This window comes from Lissotriton helveticus, chromosome 12, assembly GCF_964261635.1.
Source record: "Lissotriton helveticus chromosome 12, aLisHel1.1, whole genome shotgun sequence".
NCBI lineage: Eukaryota > Metazoa > Chordata > Amphibia > Caudata > Salamandridae > Lissotriton > Lissotriton helveticus.
In genome coordinates, this window is record NC_136073.1 from 97,937,300 (window position 1) to 97,956,724 (window position 19,425).

At 41.3% G+C, this 19,425-nt stretch overlaps 1 protein-coding gene across 1 annotated transcript in view; it reads right to left on the reverse strand.

Annotated features, from left to right (window-relative positions):
* Nucleotides 1-19,425, reverse strand: part of LOC144797937 (extracellular calcium-sensing receptor-like) — a 154,511-nt gene that overhangs the window by 42,615 nt on the left and 92,471 nt on the right. Inside the window, exon 4 of the mRNA XM_078668740.1 lies at nt 3,948-4,175. Within this exon, the coding sequence (XP_078524866.1) occupies nt 3,948-4,175 (228 nt within the window). The remainder of the gene's footprint in view (nt 1-3,947; nt 4,176-19,425) is intronic.

Genomic DNA, 19,425 nt, shown 5'->3' on the forward strand with positions numbered 1-19,425 from the left:
TCAAGGCCCTCTCTAGTCTGGATGATCTTAAAGGCTCTCATGATCTGCTTTTCCAAAGCACTGATTCCCTGCTCTCGATTGCCTGTTTTAACAAACAGCTCCTTAATCTTCTTCCCATCGCTTCTGGTGATAAGCTGGGGGGCTTGGTAAAATTCAGGCAATCCCAACTGAGAAGCTGAATTTTTGATGTAAGACAGCTACGGGATTTGATGCCCATGGTGGCACTTCAGACAGTCCTGGATCACTTCTCTATTAAAGATTGTGTGTTCTCAACTTCAAACATATACCCATAGAAGCAGTTGGGCTAATTTTGCATATTCTTCAGCATAACCCTATCACAGTTCATCTTGAAGAAAAAAACTCGGGCTAGCTAGACCCACTCCAAGCAATTTCCTGCACAATCGATTCTCCTCTTGCTGTATTCTCACCCAATTGTGATAGCCCCATATGGAGGCATGATAAGTGAGAACCAGCAAACAATTTATTCTGTGGATCTGGAGCAAATATGGCTTGTTACCAATTAGTAACAAAAACTTTAAAAGGGCACCACATGCTCGATTGAAGCACTGACTTCTAACGGCCAAACGAGGAATCCAATTACTTTGTTGGTCAAATTTTACAGCCAAACATGGAAAAACACTGACCTTTGAGATAACCTTCCCATTGATGGTTAAAGGCCTCATTTTGGAGGACTACCTCCCACAGAACATATAATGGGTTTTTGCAGTCTTGGAATCAAGGTCAGTATTGTCTACACATTTGAGAAACAGGTCCACCAAGCCTGTAAGACCATTTGAGGTACGAGATAGCAGAACCACGTCCTCAGTATATAGCAGAGTCAGGACCTTTGGCATGTCTTCCATTTAGTGACAAAAAATTATTCAGAACGTAAATATATAACAAAAATAAAAAAAGACCCAAAGCTGCCTGACCCCTTGGGAAAGTCTTAGACCTTCTGTACATTCACTCTCCTGTCTGTACATAACAAAGGCAGCAATATCTGTGCGTAGAGCTCGTAGTAAATTCAACAGGGCTTGGCGCATTCCTAGATTTAGCAATAAAACTCAAGTCTTTGAATGACTAACTCGTTCAAAGGTGCTAGTCAGGTCCATGAATGCCACATCATATTTCCGTATCATCAGGTTGAGTTTCAGGCATTGCTCCAATGTACGCATACCTTCCCCGAACCCATAATGGCCTGTCCTAAAAATATTATTAAGCTGGTCCCACTCATCAATTCGGTTCAGAATAATTCTGCCTGCCACTTTATCAATTGAGTTTAACAGGGAGATAGGCCTGCAACAGCTTGGGTCCTGACTATTTAGTTTTTTAAATACAGGTACAATTGTAGCAACTTTCTATGCCTTGGGGATTCCTTATACAGCATTCATAATTAGTGGGGCCCAAAAAAGGAATATTCAACTTATATAAGTCTAGAAGGATCTCGTCAGGGCCCCTGACCTCATTGGAAGTGTTAACTCGAATGACGGAGTTGACTTCATCCAGCTCAAATTTAATATCTCATAAGAACCTTGGTGTTTCCTCAATACTATCCAATGGCTCCCTTGCTCCCATTGACTAAATTGTTGTAAAGTGGGTTAACCACTGCTCTGGGGATAAATGTGTACCTATGTCCAAAGGGGTACCTGGGGACAGTTGTCTCTCCTTAAATATCTTACAGAATTCTTTAGTGTCTTCCATATTACAGGTGTACATCAGTTGGTCCCATGCCTCTTCATTCAGGGTGTGCTTTCTCACCCTAATAGCTAGCCAATGCTATATCAAGCAATGGCATCAGCCTCTACAATGAATGCATTATTGCTGTCTTGAGGGCATTACATTGGACTTGAAATCAGCATTCTTTTAATTATATTAAAGGCCTTTTCAACTTGAGCATCCCAAAAAAAACTCTTTTCATATTTTCCTTCCTAAAGTCATGGGTGATGTCCAGGTTTATCATTGCAAAATCACTAATAAATTATTCACAAAAAACTGCAAATCCAATAAACCTTTGAATCTCTTTAGCATTTGTAGGTAAAAGCCATTCAAGTTTGGTTAAAACCTTGACCAACCTTCCCTGCCTTCAGCGCTGGGAGGCCCATTTTTCGGTAGATTGTCTAACTTAACATAACATAACATAAGATAACATAACATGACATTGGGTCAATAGAATGAGTGCATACATTAAAAAAATCCTTGTTACTAATACTATCCTCCTTAAATTGATATTTTCTTGCTTAGAAGTGAAACAATGTTGCTGGAGTTTTGATAATATTCGTTTCACATGTTCTTGTTATCCAACCATTCTTGGTATCTCATACATTTATTTAAAAAAAAAGACTTATACCTGTGGAGCTTTCTGCATAGGAAAGATATCATAGAAGGAAACAAAGATCACCACCTGTAGATTAGTGACTGGAATTTTGTATCAGGTGAGTATTATTACTGTAGTACTAATACATATATTACAGAAATCAGTTTGTGAATAGCTTCACTTTTTTTAAAAGAATAAAAGTGCCGAAATACATTTGCATTTCATTTAAAGATTTTAACTCCAAAAATTCCTCTTGCTACAACTGAATTTAATTTTCAATTTAACTATGGTTGTTTTAATGGAGAAACAACCTTTACAACGCAACTTTTACAAGGCACTACCATTACAGCGAAACTTTTACAACACAACATCCATTACAACACATGCCATTACAACGCAACCATTACAACGCATGGCACTACAACGCACACCACTACAGCGCATGTCATTACAACGCAGTCATTACAACGCATATCATTACAACGCACAACATTACCATCCAACGCTTACCCTAGTGTTGCACCCCCTGGAGTTAGAATAGTAATTTTTACCCCTACACTATCCAACACTTACCCTACTGTTGCACCGCCTGGAGTTAGAATCGTCATTTTTACCCCTACACTATCCAACACTTACCCTAATGTTGCACTCCCCTGGGGTTAGAATAGTAATTTTTACCCCTACACTATCCAACACTTACTCTACTGTTGCACCCCCTGGAGTTAGAATAGTAATTTTTACACCTACACTATCCAACACTTACCCTACTGTTACACCCCCCTGGAGTTAGAATAGTAATTTTTACCCCTACACTATCCAATACTTACCAAATATGCAATGTAATGTTATGCGTTGTAATGGTATGCGTTGTAAAGGTATTATGCGTTGTAATGGAATGCGTTGTAAATGTAGTTTTTAAGATTTCGTTGTAATGGCATGCGTTGTAAGGGAATGCGTTGTAATGGATGTTGCGTTGTAAAAAATGCGTTGTAAAGGTATGTGTTGTAAAAGTGTGCGTCGTAACGTCATACATCCGTTTTAATGTATGATTACAAATGTCTTCATTGCCATGCTCAGAACAAATTATGTCAATTGTAAATCTGTGCACTTATGAAATTCTCAAAGGCATTCAAGAGCTGGTTTTTTAAAAGAGTTTCTGGGACCTGCAAGCTTCTGGGTAACCTAGAGGGTGATTAGCAACACTATATTATTGCTGATTGATTGATTCTACAGAATAGCAAGTACCATGGTAGTAGCTTAAGCATGGCATCGGGGAAATAAATACCCACATCTTTAAAAAACTCGTACAAAAGTCTGATTTCAGTGAAGTTTATAAGGATGACTTGCAAAACTAAGCCAGTTAAGAAACCAAGAATTCTTTGATTCTACTTTTCCAAATAATCAATGATAGCGTAATATAAATGTATTGTGCCATCGTTTCCTGCTTCTTTTGATTGTGCATTCCTTAAAGAAATGACTACTTTCTCTCAACCATGAAAGCTTGCCTGCTTTTTGCTAAAATAAATTACGTTCATTTCTCTGTAATACATACTTCACAACCACTGCCAGAAATTAAATGCGGTGAAAACAATCAGTTGGAGCAAATGTAATATGGATAGTCATATAGGCATACCTGAGAGATCCCTGAGGACCACAGAATGGCACTTGTGTTAATTTTGAGAGTCTGTCCTCCAGGAGCACCGTAGTCGTATATGCCAACTGTCACTTGTCTGAGGTTGCCATCAGGATCCAGTTGCCAGTTTACAATATCATACTGAGCACCAACTTCACCATTGTTATTGAAAAATATCTCTGCCCCAACTTTGCTTTGAAATCTCACATTCTTAACATAATGGAGGAGCTAGGAAGAGAGATAACCATATTAACACAATTTGTGTGGGATTTAAACACATTAGCATAGTTATACAAATATGAGTCTCTATTCTAGCAAAGATCTGATTTAAGGATATAAATCTTCTATAGGATGATCTTCAACTGGTATGTAAACTGCTAGTGGAATTACTCTACAATATTGAGAATAATTGGGGGTATGTCAGCCAGGGAATTATCCACTGAAAGAGAATCCACCATTGGGGATTCAACAGTTCTCTATCCAAGAACATCCTTCGGCAATAACACTCGACATTAATCCATGTAAAATCTAAGCTTTTACGGAGTTCATTGGTTTGCGTAATAAATGTTGATTCGAGAATTACTTTCAACTTTATTTGCACTGGAAACTACCCTTAAAGTAACTTGAAGTAGCTCAAGCACTCCATTGTTTAAAGACGGTAAACATTGGTTTTAGATGCCAAGCACTATCTACTAACATTTGTAGACAGAGATTTGCACCAAACATTAATACCTAATCGAGAGAGGTATTAAAAAAGGAGAAACATTTTAATTTCTCTTAACTTTTCCAACATGCATGTGTACTGTACTGTACAACACAATTCCACTGCCGGAAAATATTTAAACTATGTCTGCGTGTGGAATAATTGGAGGCGTTTTAACAGAATATCAAGTTGCAAACATTGTCTTACCATTATATTGTTTCCTTTATATTGCGATATCCAAAATATTGACTAGAATATCAAAGGTATGAACATTGTTTTTAAGTGCTGTATTTATTATCACTGTTAAACACATTTGTGTATATATGTGTACTTCATATAATATTTCTATATCGTTGTATTATTATAAACATTATATTTTTCATAATTTTTAATTACGGTGTTTAAATATATTAGAGCAGAATATTGTTTTGGTAGGGGTATTTCTTCTGATGTTTTTATTAGTCTAATTTTTGTTATTTCAGTGGCAGGAGCTAGTTTTATATGGGGAAAGAGGTGAGAAGTATACACAAATGAGTTTAACAAATATAGATTTGGCCATTTCATAATATTTTCGTTATATATATTTTTTTTACATTTTTAAACTAATTGGTTTTGGAGGGTGTATACGCCATTTGCGTTGCAGCGTGTGCACTGTAATTCATTTTATTTATTTATTTACTAGCTGTACCCGGCCACGCGTTGCTGTGGCTCTGTCTGGTTAAATGGAAGAGAAAGAAAAGAGTAATGCACGTTTCTAATATGTTTAATTTCACAATGCTTGTGGGTATACAATATGTTTTTGTCCATCCTAATATATGTAGACTATTATCTATATGCGTCCCTTGTATCTATTGCACAGCAACCAAATCGATAGGGTCTGATTGGGTTGCAAAGTGAACCAACTCCTCCCCTCTCCCTCCACCCACTTCCGGGTCTGCCATCCTGACACCAACTGTCCATCTTAATATATGTAGACTATTGTCTATATGCGTCCCTTGTATTTGTTGCCCAGCAACCAAATCTATAGGGTCTGTTCGTCCTTTCGATTAAAGACACGCGCGTATTGGACATGTGCACATTCGAATCCAACGTTCTGTACATATAAAAACACGCTAATGTTGCAAAGTGAACCAACTCCTTCCTCCTCCCTCCACCCACTTCCCGGTATGCCATCCTGACACCAACTGTCCATCCTAATATATGTAGACTATTGCCTATATGCATCCCTTGTATTTGTTGCGCAGCAACCAAATCGATAGGGTCTGTTTGGGTTGCAAAGTGAACCAACTCCTCCCCCCTCCCTCCACCCACTTCCCGGTCTGCCATCCTGACACCAACTGTCCATACTAATATATGTAGACTATTGTCTATATACGTCCCTTGTATTTGTTGCTTAGCAACCAAATCGATAGGGTCTGTCGATTAAAACACGCGCGCATTGGACACGCTAGTATTCAAAACCAAGGTTCTGTGTATATATAAAAACACGCTAATGTTGCAAAATGATCCAACTCCTCCCCCCTCCCGCCACCCACTTCACGGTCCGCCATCCTGACACCAACTGCCCATCCTATTATATGTAGACTATTGTCTCCATGCGTCCTTTCTTAATGTTGCCAAGTAAATCAACTCCTCCCCCCTCCCTCCACCCACTTCCCGTTCTGCCATCCTGACAACAACTGTCCATCCTAATATAAGTAGACTATTGTCTCTATGCGTCTGTTGTAGTTGTTGCGCAGCAGCCCAATCGATAGGGTCTGTTCGTCCTTTAGATTAAAAACATGCGCGTATTTGACACGCGGTTATTCTAATCCAACGTTGTGTATATATAAACACGTGCTTATTCCAATTCAAAGTTGTGTCAAAATTTCAAATCAATCGGTGAAGAACTTTCATAGATTTAAGATTTTTATTAAACGCACATTGCCATTTTTATGTGACTGTTTGTGCTTTCGATTATAAACACGCGTGCATTCGACACGCGCAAATTTGAATCCAATGTTGTTTATATAAAAACACTTGTGTGTTTGAATGCAAGGTTGTGCCAAAATTTTCAAGCAATCGGTGAAGAACTTTCGGAGATTTGAGATTTTGAACAAACGAACAGTTACATTTTTATTTATATAGATTAACTTAACATTCTGAGCCCTTCCCTGCCGCAGGTACTCGGCCCACGCCACACAAGTGAGTTACCATTTTTATTGGGAGACTTAGGGGAATGCTGGGAGGTGGGAAACTTGGAAATTTTGGAATCCCTCAACTTTCCCACACAGAAACGTGTGACATTTTTTATTTTTTCAGCTACATTTGAGGGGTGCAGAAGAACTGGGTAGGACAATGTCGGGGGATCCATGCAAGCCATACCTCCCTGGACTCTCCTGGGTGTCTAGTTTTCATACATTTCTGGGTTTGGTATGTTTCCATAGATGGACGCCGAGCCTGGGACAAAAAACACAGGTGACCCCCCCTTGCAAAACTAGGTCTTTTGTGATTGGTGATGTCACCACAATACATTTTGGTCCTTTCCCAGCCACAGGCATATGGCCCACCGACACATGTGAGGTACCATTTTTATTGGGACACTTTGAGGAATTCTGGGTGAGTGGACGTTTGTGGATCCATACATATTCCAGACCTTTCCATCACATAAATGTGAGGAAAATGTGTTTTTTTTACAAAGTTTGAGGATTGCAAGGGATTATGGTTAACAGAACCTGGTGAGAGCAAGTCAAGTCACTCTATTCTAGATTCCCCTGAGAGTATAGTTTTACAAAATGTATAGGTTAGCTTGGTTTCCCTAGGTTCAGGCTGAGCTTTTGTTCAATATCCACAGCTAGGCAGATTGCAAAAAAGGGTTTGGTTTTCACTGGAAGAATGTGATGTGTCCACCATGTATTTTGGGCTGTTTCCTGCCATGGGCAGTAGGCCTACCCACACAAGTCATGTAGCTTTTTTATCGAGAGACTTGGGGGAACACAGAATAGTAGAAGAGGTGTTATTACTAATTGACTTCTTTTCATTTCTGAGTTCCAAATGTATGACAATTTCTAAAAAAAATAAGCCATTTTGAAAAGTGACCTCCAATTCACATGCTTGTACGGCAGCCCACAATTTTGGAGATGTGCAAATACCCACTGCTTCTAAATTTTATAGTGTTCCCGTTTCAGAAATATATATGTTTCCTGGTACCTATTTTTCACTCTTTATATTTTACCACATGAATTGCTATATACCTGGTACACAATGAAAAAGCATTGCAAGACATGGCTCAATTATTAGCTCTTGGGACCTCTATTCTTGGTGAACCTATAAGATCTATATATCCACACAACCAAAAGGGTCCAGTGAATGTAAGGGTATATTGCTTTTAAAAATCTGTCATACTTAAGAGAACTTACAGATGAAAATGTTGGCACAAATGGCTGTTTTTTTCAACTCAATTTTTTAATTTTTTATTTTTCACTGTTAGTTTCCCTACTGTTACACCCCCCTGGAGTTAGAATATTAATTTTTACCCCTACACTATCCAATACTTACCAAACATGCAATACCTAATCGAGAGAGGTATTAAAAAAGGAGAAACATTTTAATTTCTCTTAACTTTTCCAACATGCATGTGTACTGTACTGTACAACACAATTCCACTGCCGGAAAATATTTAAACTATGTCTGCGTGTGGAATAATTGGAGGCGTTTTAACAGAATATCAAGTTGCAAACATTGTCTTACCATTATATTGTTTCCTTTATATTGCGATATCCAAAATATTGACTAGAATATCAAAGGTATGAACATTGTTTTTAAGTGCTGTATTTATTATCACTGTTAAACACATTTGTGTATATATGTGTACTTCATATAATATTTCTATATCGTTGTATTATTATAAACATTATATTTTTCATAATTTTTAATTACGGTGTTTAAATATATTAGAGCAGAATATTGTTTTGGTAGGGGTATTTCTTCCGATGTTTTTATTAGTCTAATTTTTGTTATTTCAGTGGCAGGAGCTAGTTTTATATGGGGAAAGAGGTGAGAAGTATACACAAATTAGTTTAACAAATATAGATTTGGCCATTTCATAATATTTTCTTTATATATATTTTTTTTACATTTTTAAACTAATTGGTTTTGGAGGGTGTATACGCCATTTGCGTTGCAGCGTGTGCACTGTAATTCATTTTATTTATTTATTTACTAGCTGTACCCGGCCACGCGTTGCTGTGGCTCTGTCTGGTTAAATGGAAGAGAAAGAAAAGAGTAATGCACGTTTCTAATATGTTTAATTTCACAATGCTTGTGGGTATACAATATGTTTTTGTCCATCCTAATATATGTAGACTATTATCTATATGCGTCCCTTGTATCTATTGCGCAGCAACCAAATCGATAGGGTCTGATTGGGTTGCAAAGTGAACCAACTCCTCCCCTCTCCCTCCACCCACTTCCGGGTCTGCCATCCTGACACCAACTGTCCATCTTAATATATGTAGACTATTGTCTATATGCGTCCCTTGTATTTGTTGCCCAGCAACTAAATCTATAGGGTCTGTTCGTCCTTTCGATTAAAGACACGCGCGTATTGGACATGTGCACATTCGAATCCAACGTTCTGTACATATAAAAACACGCTAATGTTGCAAAGTGAACCAACTCCTTCCTCCTCCCTCCACCCACTTCCCGGTATGCCATCCTGACACCAACTGTCCATCCTAATATATGTAGACTATTGCCTATATGCATCCCTTGTATTTGTTGCGCAGCAACCAAATCGATAGGGTCTGTTTGGGTTGCAAAGTGAACCAACTCCTCCCCCCTCCCTCCACCCACTTCCCGGTCTGCCATCCTGACACCAACTGTCCATACTAATATATGTAGACTATTGTCTATATACGTCCCTTGTATTTGTTGCTTAGCAACCAAATCGATAGGGTCTGTCGATTAAAACACGCGCGCATTGGACACGCTAGTATTCAAAACCAAGGTTCTGTGTATATATAAAAACACGCTAATGTTGCAAAATGATCCAACTCCTCCCCCCTCCCGCCACCCACTTCACGGTCCGCCATCCTGACACCAACTGCCCATCCTATTATATGTAGACTATTGTCTCCATGCGTCCTTTCTTAATGTTGCCAAGTAAATCAACTCCTCCCCCCTCCCTCCACCCACTTCCCGTTCTGCCATCCTGACAACAACTGTCCATCCTAATATAAGTAGACTATTGTCTCTATGCGTCTGTTGTAGTTGTTGCGCAGCAGCCCAATTGATAGGGTCTGTTCGTCCTTTAGATTAAAAACATGCGCGTATTTGACACGCGGTTATTCTAATCCAACGTTGTGTATATATAAACACGTGCTTATTCCAATTCAAAGTTGTGTCAAAATTTCAAATCAATCGGTGAAGAACTTTCATAGATTTAAGATTTTTATTAAACGCACATTGCCATTTTTATGTGACTGTTGGTGCTTTCGATTATAAACACGCGTGCATTCGACACGCGCATATTTGAATCCAACGTTGTGTATATAAAAACACTTGTGTGTTTGAATGCAAGGTTGTGCCAAAATTTTCAAGCAATCGGTGAAGAACTTTCGGAGATTTGAGATTTTGAACAAACGAACAGTTACATTTTTATTTATATAGATTAACTTAACATTCTGAGCCCTTCCCTGCCGCAGGTACTCGGCCCACGCCACACAAGTGAGTTACCATTTTTATTGGGAGACTTAGGGGAATGCTGGGAGGTGGGAAACTTGGAAATTTTGGAATCCCTCAACTTTCCCACACAGAAACGTGTGAAATTTTTTATTTTTTCAGCTACATTTGAGGGGTGCAGAAGAACTGGGTAGGACAATGTCGGGGGATCCATACCTCCCTGGACTCTACTGGGTGTCTAGTTTTCATACATTTCTGGGTTTGGTATGTTTCCATAGATGGACGCCGAGCCTGGGACAAAAAACACAGGTGACCCCCCCTTGCAAAACTAGGTCTTTTGTGATTGGTGATGCCACCACAATACATTTTGGGCCTTTCCCAGCCACAGGCATATGGCCCACCGACACATGTGAGGTACCATTTTTATTGGGACACTTTGAGGAATTCTGGGTGAGTGGACGTTTGTGGATCCATACATATTCCAGACCTTTCCATCACATAAATGTGAGGAAAATGTGTTTTTTTTACAAAGTTTGAGGATTGCAAGGGATTATGGTTAACAGAACCTGGTGAGAGCAAGTCAAGTCACTCTATTCTAGATTCCCCTGAGAGTATAGTTTTACAAAATTTATAGGTTAGCTTGGTTTCCCTAGGTTCAGGCTGAGCTTTTGTTCAATATCCACAGCTAGGCAGATTGCAAAAAAGGGTTTGGTTTTCACTGGAAGAATGTGATGTGTCCACCATGTATTTTGGGCTGTTTCCTGTCATGGGCAGTAGGCCTACCCACACAAGTCAGGTAGCTTTTTTATCGAGAGACTTGGGGGAACACAGAATAGTAGAAGAGGTGTTATTACTAATTGACTTCTTTTCATTTCTGAGTTCCAAATGTATGACAATTTCTAAAAAAAATAAGCCATTTTGAAAAATGACCTCCAATTCACATGCTTGTATGGCTGCCCACAATTTTGGAGATGTGCAAATACCCACTGCTTCTAAATTTTATAGTGTTCCCGTTTCAGAAATATATATGTTTCCTGGTACCTATTTTTCACTCTTTATATTTTACCACATGAATTGCTATATACCTGGTACACAATGAAAAAGCATTGCAAGACATGGCTCAATTATTAGCTCTTGGGACCTCTATTCTTGGTGAACCTATAAGATCTATATATCCACACAACCAAAAGGGTCCAGTGAATGTAAGGGTATATTGCTTTTAAAAATCTGTCATACTTAAGAGAACTTACAGATGAAAATGTTGGCACAAATGGCTGTTTTTTTCAACTCAATTTTTTTATTTTTTATTTTTCACTGTTAGTTTCTATATAGAAAAACCTGGAAGGATCTGCATAAATGACCCCATGTCAATTTTGCAGAAATGTATAGCTCGCCGAGTTCTATTACTGCTTCACACCCAATTCTACCTCTAACTGGGAGGACGTTCAAAGCACAAAAAATAGCAAAAATAGGCTATGTCCCAGTAAATTGTCAAAACTGTGTAGAAAATGTTGTTTTTCTGACAAACGTCTGCCTGTCCCTGAAAGCTGAGAAGATGGTGATTTCAGCACCACAAAACCTTTATTGATGTCATTTGCATGGACAAAAACAGACCGTTTCTTCTGCAGCACTTTTCTCCCATTTGTTCCAAAGAAATGTAGATGTATTTTGGCTAATTTCTGGGTCCCCTCCAGCATACTTTTAGAATCTACAGGGTGTTGGTTGGAAGAAAAGGACGGAGATTTGACATGAATACCTTATGTGGACAAAAAGTTACAGGGGCCTAAGCGATAACTACTCCAAATAGACAAAAAAGGCTTAGCACAGAGGGGCAAAAGGCCTAGCAGCGAAAGGGCTAACAACACTCTAAGTTCATCTCTGTGTGATCCTGGCCAGCATCAAGTATATCTCAAAAGCCCTCCATTGTTTTCAATACACAAATGACTATATACACACCTATCATATGTTCAACTACAAATGATTTGTGGATACATTTATATAGTCCTACATGTGCAAACAAATTATTTTTTTGTGGAAAAGTAGGAAAAAACCAATCTCCCATCAACTCTCCACTCTTCCCCCTCTGGCCCCATCCCTGTTGAGCAGTGCCCATTGTGCTATGATGCCATTATGGCTGCCAAACTTCAGTTGTGTGGGCGTACCATAGGATTCCACGATCTTCATCCAGGCAGAGGCAGGTGCCTGTCACATCCATAGCACCCTCAAGTGATGTGGCTATATGCTGTAATGATGACAATGCAATTTGTACGCCGAGAGAGGGGTTAGAGCAAGTCAAGTCTGGCAGGACAAGAAACTCAGATTAAACATTCTCATTTAAGTCTGTAAACTGAAAGGCTGTTTGTGCCAAGCAGATTGACATCTCAGCCCATTCCTAAGGAACCCTGGTGAGGGATGTTGCGCGTTCATTGTGCATCACCCTGATGCACAATGGCTAAAAAAGTCAAGGGAGGTGTCTGTCCAAATGTAGCTCATAACACTGACTGCCCACTAAAGTCAGTGCTCTGTTGCCGGGCTCTGTATCCACGGGCAGCATCAGCCCGGGCTGGCACACAGCATCCACCCTGTACTAAATCCATTCTACACCACTCCTGTTATTAATGACTGAGGTCAGTCTGCTTGCATGAACTGAGCCAAGAATAATATTGTTGATTTGCATTGTCATCCAGAAAAGGTATACCATCTGTGTCACATGACGGGGCTAGAAGGGGCATTTGATGACTAAGCACAGACAAATGTTGTACACTCATAATGTATTCACAGGAGTTGACATAACCTAGCTTTCCCCACAGGGCAATTTGATGTACATACATACCCTTTGAAATGTATATACATAGGATAATTCTGTGAAACATAGATGACACACTTACACCATGCAGCACCCACCAGTTTCCCTGAACAAGTAGAGGACATATCTTGGAAACAACACGCACAATCCACTCCTGGCAGTATCGTGCCTCGTAATCCCTATGGATCTAGGTAACATGTGTGTCACTTAACTGATATGACTATCACAGTCTTCGGCTAATACAAACTGGTTGCCATCTTAGTTACAGTATTAGGTGTGTCATATCCTATCTCAGAACCATCGTATGCCTGAAACAACATTGAGAACTAGTGTCTATATGTGAAATGCACTAGCAAGTTGCTCATTTGTGTGGAAAAGGTAGGCACATAATCATGATGCACATCCATATGACTCCACACAAATACACCCTTGTCAAACTAATATACACAATAGGTGTCATCAAGAAATGACATAAAGCTTGTCACAATGCAAAACACATGTAGAATAAACCACAAAACCACAACCCAGAAGTACTACACATTCTGTCTTGGTCACAGTTAGCTTTGTCACGCATGCTCTATGGCCAACTCAACTTCAATTATCTCACAAATGCTCATTGAAAAGCTTGGACAACATATTGCAACTAACATAATCTTGGGATACATAAGCCAAAGTCATACTGCCCCTATGCTGCTGCTATATGTGCCCCAATACAGAATCCAATGGAACATCACATATGCATGATGTGGCCATTGTCCAATTCACATATTAGGGAAACGGCCAGACTCTCACACTGTAACTGTGGCATAAGGGCAGATTGATATGTACATTACAGCACTATATACAGTACAGCATTACAATCACAGCATGTTATCACAAGCATTCTAATTGTATGACAACCATTCATGTACCATAAGCTGTGCATACACACAATTAACACATACAACAATTGTGTCTCTGTGAGGACAGCAAAACACTGTAACTAACTAAGATATGTCCTGGACAAACACACCATTCACATGATGTACCCAAACAAAATCAGGATGTAATGGCTAACATTCAGTTTTCAAGGCTCTGGATAATACAGACCACAGACACCCTGCCTAACAGGAATATCTCTAGAAAGGGGAGTCGTGGAAGGCAACAAGGTCAAGACACTGTTAACAATACCTACCTCACACTCACTATAGGAACAGGAAATGTATTATATGGGTAATTGTGTTGAAAGGATGTTTGCCTACAGTGGCATGTCACCTGTGGCAAGGTTGTCATTGCAACTAGTCAACCAAATCTATAAAAGGCACACACATTAGTCTACATTTTGGGGACACACTAACCTTAAAACAGAATTAGAACATGTTTTTTTAAGCAATATAAGGGGAATTTTAATATGAAAAAAAAGGGCAATGCCCATTCCAAAAATGTTCCTTGCTTTCATGGGCCACAAACATCATGCCCATCTTCTCTTGCCTTCACTAGTCCTGCAAAGGGATACCTCCCATGGGAGGGGCATTTAGGGAGCAGGCCAGGCACCAAGGGGACATGACTGGGGAGGACTGGGTAGGATTTTGGTAGGGATGACATCAAGAGGGGGGATGTGATGACTTTAGTGGGATGGTCCGATGCAGGGGGTTGGACAACTGCAATGGGAGGGTCAGATGGGGGCGTTGGACAACTGCAGTGGGGCTTTCGATGGAGGAGGATGGGACAACTGCAGTGGGAGGACTAGATGGAGGGAAGATGGGCTGGGCTTCAGGAGTTTGGGGAAATGGTAATATTACAGGGTATGCAAGGGAACAGGGAGGGCAGATGCTTTCTTGGGCCTGGGCTGTTTTTTTTGGGTGTGAGGTACTGGGGTGGAATGTGAAAGTCAGGGTTTTAGGAGGCAGTTGGGACTTCTTGGAAAGGGGGATTTTCTTTTCCATGAACCTTTGGGGGTATTTGTTTTTGTGGTGGCCTGGGGGTGGGAGGGTGTGAAGGGTAAAGCAGGGGTACCAGGGTCTGTGTTGACTACCGTGGGCTCAATTTCATTACCAGAACCGACATGCACTCCATACCCAGAGCTGATGAGCTCATTGATTGGCTTGGAGCTGCCTGGTACCTTAGCATGTTTGATCTAACGTCTGGCTACTAGCCGATTGCCATGACCAATGGGTGAGAGAGAGGTCTGCGTTTTCAACGCCAGAGGGGCACTACCAGTTCTGTGTCACACCCTTTGGGTTGAAAAACACCTCTGCCACATTCCAGAGACTGGTCAACCAAGTACTGTCCGCACTAGAGGACTTCAGTGTTGCATACCTGAATGACATTGCTGTGTTCAGCTGGGAGGAACACTTGAAACACCTCTGTGAAGTGTTGAAGGCTCTGCAGAAGGCAGGCCTCACTATCAAGGCTAGTAAGTGCCAGATAGGGTAGGGTTCAGTGGTGGACGTAGGGCAACAGGTAAGAAGCGGCCAGGTGGTGCCCACGCAACCTAAGATAGACACCATTCTGGCCTGGGGGACCACCAAGATCCAGACAGAGGTGAGAGCCTTTTTAGGACTCACTGGGTATTACAGACTGTATGTCAAGGGATATGGCACCACAGTGGCCTCCATGACAGATCTGACTTCAAGGAAGCAGCCAAGGATAGTGATCTGGACTGATGCCTGTCACACTGTTGAAGATGCCCTGAAATATGCTATGTACACAGCGCCCATGTTCAAGGCACCCAACTTCTCCCAAGAATCTGTTGTGGAGACAGATACTTAAGAGCATGGTGTGGAAGCAGTACTCTTACAATTGAAAGACAATGGTTTGGACCAACCCATAACTTTCATTAGTAGGACTTTACTTCCTAGGGACCAGAGGTGGAGTGCAGTTGAAAGAGAAGCTTTTGCTGTGGTATGGGCGCTAAAGAACCTAAGGCCCTACTTACTTGGGACTCACGTCTGGGTTCAGACAGACCACAGGCCCCTCAGATGGATGGTGCAGATGAGGGGTGAGAACCCAAAACTGTTGCTGTGGTCCATGTCCCTACAGAGAATGGACTTTACCGTGGAACACCACCCTGGTACAGAACACGCCAATGCTGATGGTCTGTCAACATTTTTCCACCTAAGTGATGAGAACTCCCAAGAGGGTGGGTAGTTCTCCGTAGCTTGACAGTTTAGACTTGGCATATTTGATGTGGTTTCCCCTGACTTTTTGACTCTACCTCCTGTATTTATGATGCTGTGCTGGATTTCGTTTTTGCTGGCTTAGATGCTTTGGGCACTTTGCCACTGCTGATCAGTGTCAAAGTGCAAGTACTCCATGTGTAAATTGTTGTTACAATTTGTTTTCCCTGGTTGGCATATTTGAGTTACTGGTAAGTCCCTAGTAAAGTGCACTGAGTGTGCCAGGTCTTGTAAATTAAATGCTACTAGTAGACCTAAAGCACTGATTATGCCACCCACATGAGTAGGTCTGAAAAGGTAACTCAGGCCTCCCACTGCAGTGCTTGTGCGCAGTTGTTAACTGCCATGTCGACTTAGCAAGTGCACCCATTGCCAAGCACTAACCTTCCCTTTTCTTACATCTAAGGCACCCGTATAGTAGGCCCAAGGTACTGCCCCCCGACAGGGTGCATTGTATGTGAAACGTAGGACATGTAAAGGTGTATGTGACATGTCCTGATAGTGAAATACTGCCAATTTAGTTTTTCACTATTGAAAGGCAATCTTGCCCAATAGGCCTGCATGGGAGTTTGTTTATAACATATTACAAATATAACCTTTCCATAGGAACAAGATAGAGAAATAAAGTTAAGACTCTCTGAATTCAGAATTTAGTAACACATTGTTTAGCAAAGATGTTTTTTAAATTGTGTGTTTGAAAATGCCACCTTAAGATAGTAGTCATTTTCTTGTTTAAACATGCTGTGTTCCTCTGCCTCTTTGTGCATTGACTGTGTGGTTTGGAAGGGACAGTTGCTGTGGATGTGCGTTCAATATAGACAGCCACTGGGGGGTTGAGGTATGCCTGGCCCTTCCTGAAAGACTCAGACCTGAGATGAATGAGGCTTGGTTGAATTTAGAGTGGCGGGAGGAGATTTCCTTGCACCTGAATAGGGCCTGTGTCCCTTGCGCAATGCTGTCTCCACCCCATGTGGTCATTCTTCACTCGTGAGGACAGAACTGGTTTAGACTGGGCACAGAGGCACTTGCACAAAGAGAACAAAGACATTTTGGGGTATAAGTATTAGACCTAAAACCACTGACATTAGACTACTTCTAGAATCAAGCAGGACCTGTGCCAAGGAAAAGAGCTGGAGAAACAGTGGAAAAGTACTGCCCCTTTGCTGTTCTTCTCGAGTTGGCCGTTAGTAGCTGTTTCTTCCAAGGGAAGGAGAAGGACTTTGCTGTGTGCGGTGATCCCTGCTTGAAGAAGATATCTAAGGGCTTGAGAAGAGCTAGCCTCCCGATTTGAAGTCTCAGAGACAAAAGACTTCACCCCAGCTCCCCTGAACTTCCTTGCTAGGAGTTACCACCTGCCAGGAGATGTCTGTGACTGTGTTAGGCCTCTGGAGGTTGTTTCTTCTGTTGGGAACTGGAAAAGCAATGCAACTACAAGTAAATCTATGCATCGCTCTTCTTGCGGAAGTTCTTTTAACGCAGCATCGTGGCACGAGAAGAATCTTCAAGCATTGCCGTGCCACTGCTGAAACTGATGCAGCACCTGTCACTGCTGCAAGAACCAACACATCCAGGGATTGTGGCTGAAGAAACCGATGCAGCGCCACTCGACGCTGCTGCATCGATCTCAGACGCATCCCGGATTTCCACGCATCGTACCTGTGTGGCAAGTTTTCTTGACGCATCACCCACGGACCAGAAACTTCTTGGAATCGATACATCACTTCCCCCTACAGACCAGACATGACACATCATCTTTTCCTGCATGCAGCAGAACTGTTGCATGCCTCCCCATGTTGTCAGGAACTGATGCATCTTTGTGGTCTTGATGCTTCTGATCTTTATGGCTGTTTGGCCTTTTGAATTTTGTCACAACTACAGGTATTTTGAGAGAAATCACGCAAGCAGTTTTCTGTAGACCCAGTTGCATAAACCCTTTTTAAACCCATTTCAAAAGTCATTTTCTTAATACTTGTGTTTTGGCCTTGTTGAGTTTGGATAAAGATACTTTTTTTTCTAAACCGGTGTGGTTCCCATTTGTGATGTCATCACTGAATTACTTTAAACATTGCCTTTGGGATGGGCCTGTGTACTTGTGCCAAGCTACCTGGGCGGTGAGCAGGGGTTATCTAAAGCGTGTATCCTGACTAGAAACAAGGGTCCCTTCCTCTGCCAACTAAAGTCCCCCATTTCTAACACTGATGGTCTAAGTGCATGCTACTTGGTCCATAGTGAACTAACACCAACTGTGAATAACCTACACACATAGGTGTCGCGGAGTAGCAAAGAAGACAGTCTCCTGTGTACATGCCCTTTGCAGACGTACAAATATTGGAAGAGCTTGACATCATTAATAAATACTGTCTCAAAGGGGCAACAATGGATGAGTTGTGCAAGCAGTCGCCATCTAATTTGCGGCCTCAGCGCACCTATCTAACATCACTAACCCCCAAGGTAAAGGTGATGGCCGCACTGCATTTCATTGCCACTGGAACACTCCAGTACACAGTGGGAACATCAGGTGGAATGTCCCAACCCATGTTCAGTAATGTTCCTTATGGTGTGTTGAAGGCATTTGCAAAAAGAACAATTGATGGACAGAATGCAGAACAATGTCAGACATTCACCCCAGTGCAGAGATCTGGGCCTAACTCCATCATTATTTTGCTCACCAAGCCATTTCAGTTTGGACCCAGCCAGATGCAAATCAGTCTTTACCCTGCACCCAATAGGAACAGTCCAGCCTGAACTGTGAGGCCAGGTCCTCTCTGGACTGGAATAAAGCATCCAACGACCGGTTTCAGGCTTTCAGCCCTCATCAGCCATGATAGCTTGACCTGGCTCGGTCAGGCCGGGCTGGACTGTTCCCACAAGGAACAGGTCCAATACTGGACTACGGTAATGCTCTATACCTAGGAGCAACTAGCAAATGCTTGCATAGGCTTCAATGCATTCAGAACATGGCTGCTCGCCTTGTTCTGATGCTTTCTAGGAGAACCTATTCCAGGAAAGCTCTCTCTGTTCTACACTGGCTACCACTTATGGAAAGAATATTTTTTAAAACCTTGTGTATCAGCCACCCATCTTGCAGGAGAAGGGGCCTAGCTATTTACACAATCTACTCACTCCCTATACTCCAACACAGCATCTGAG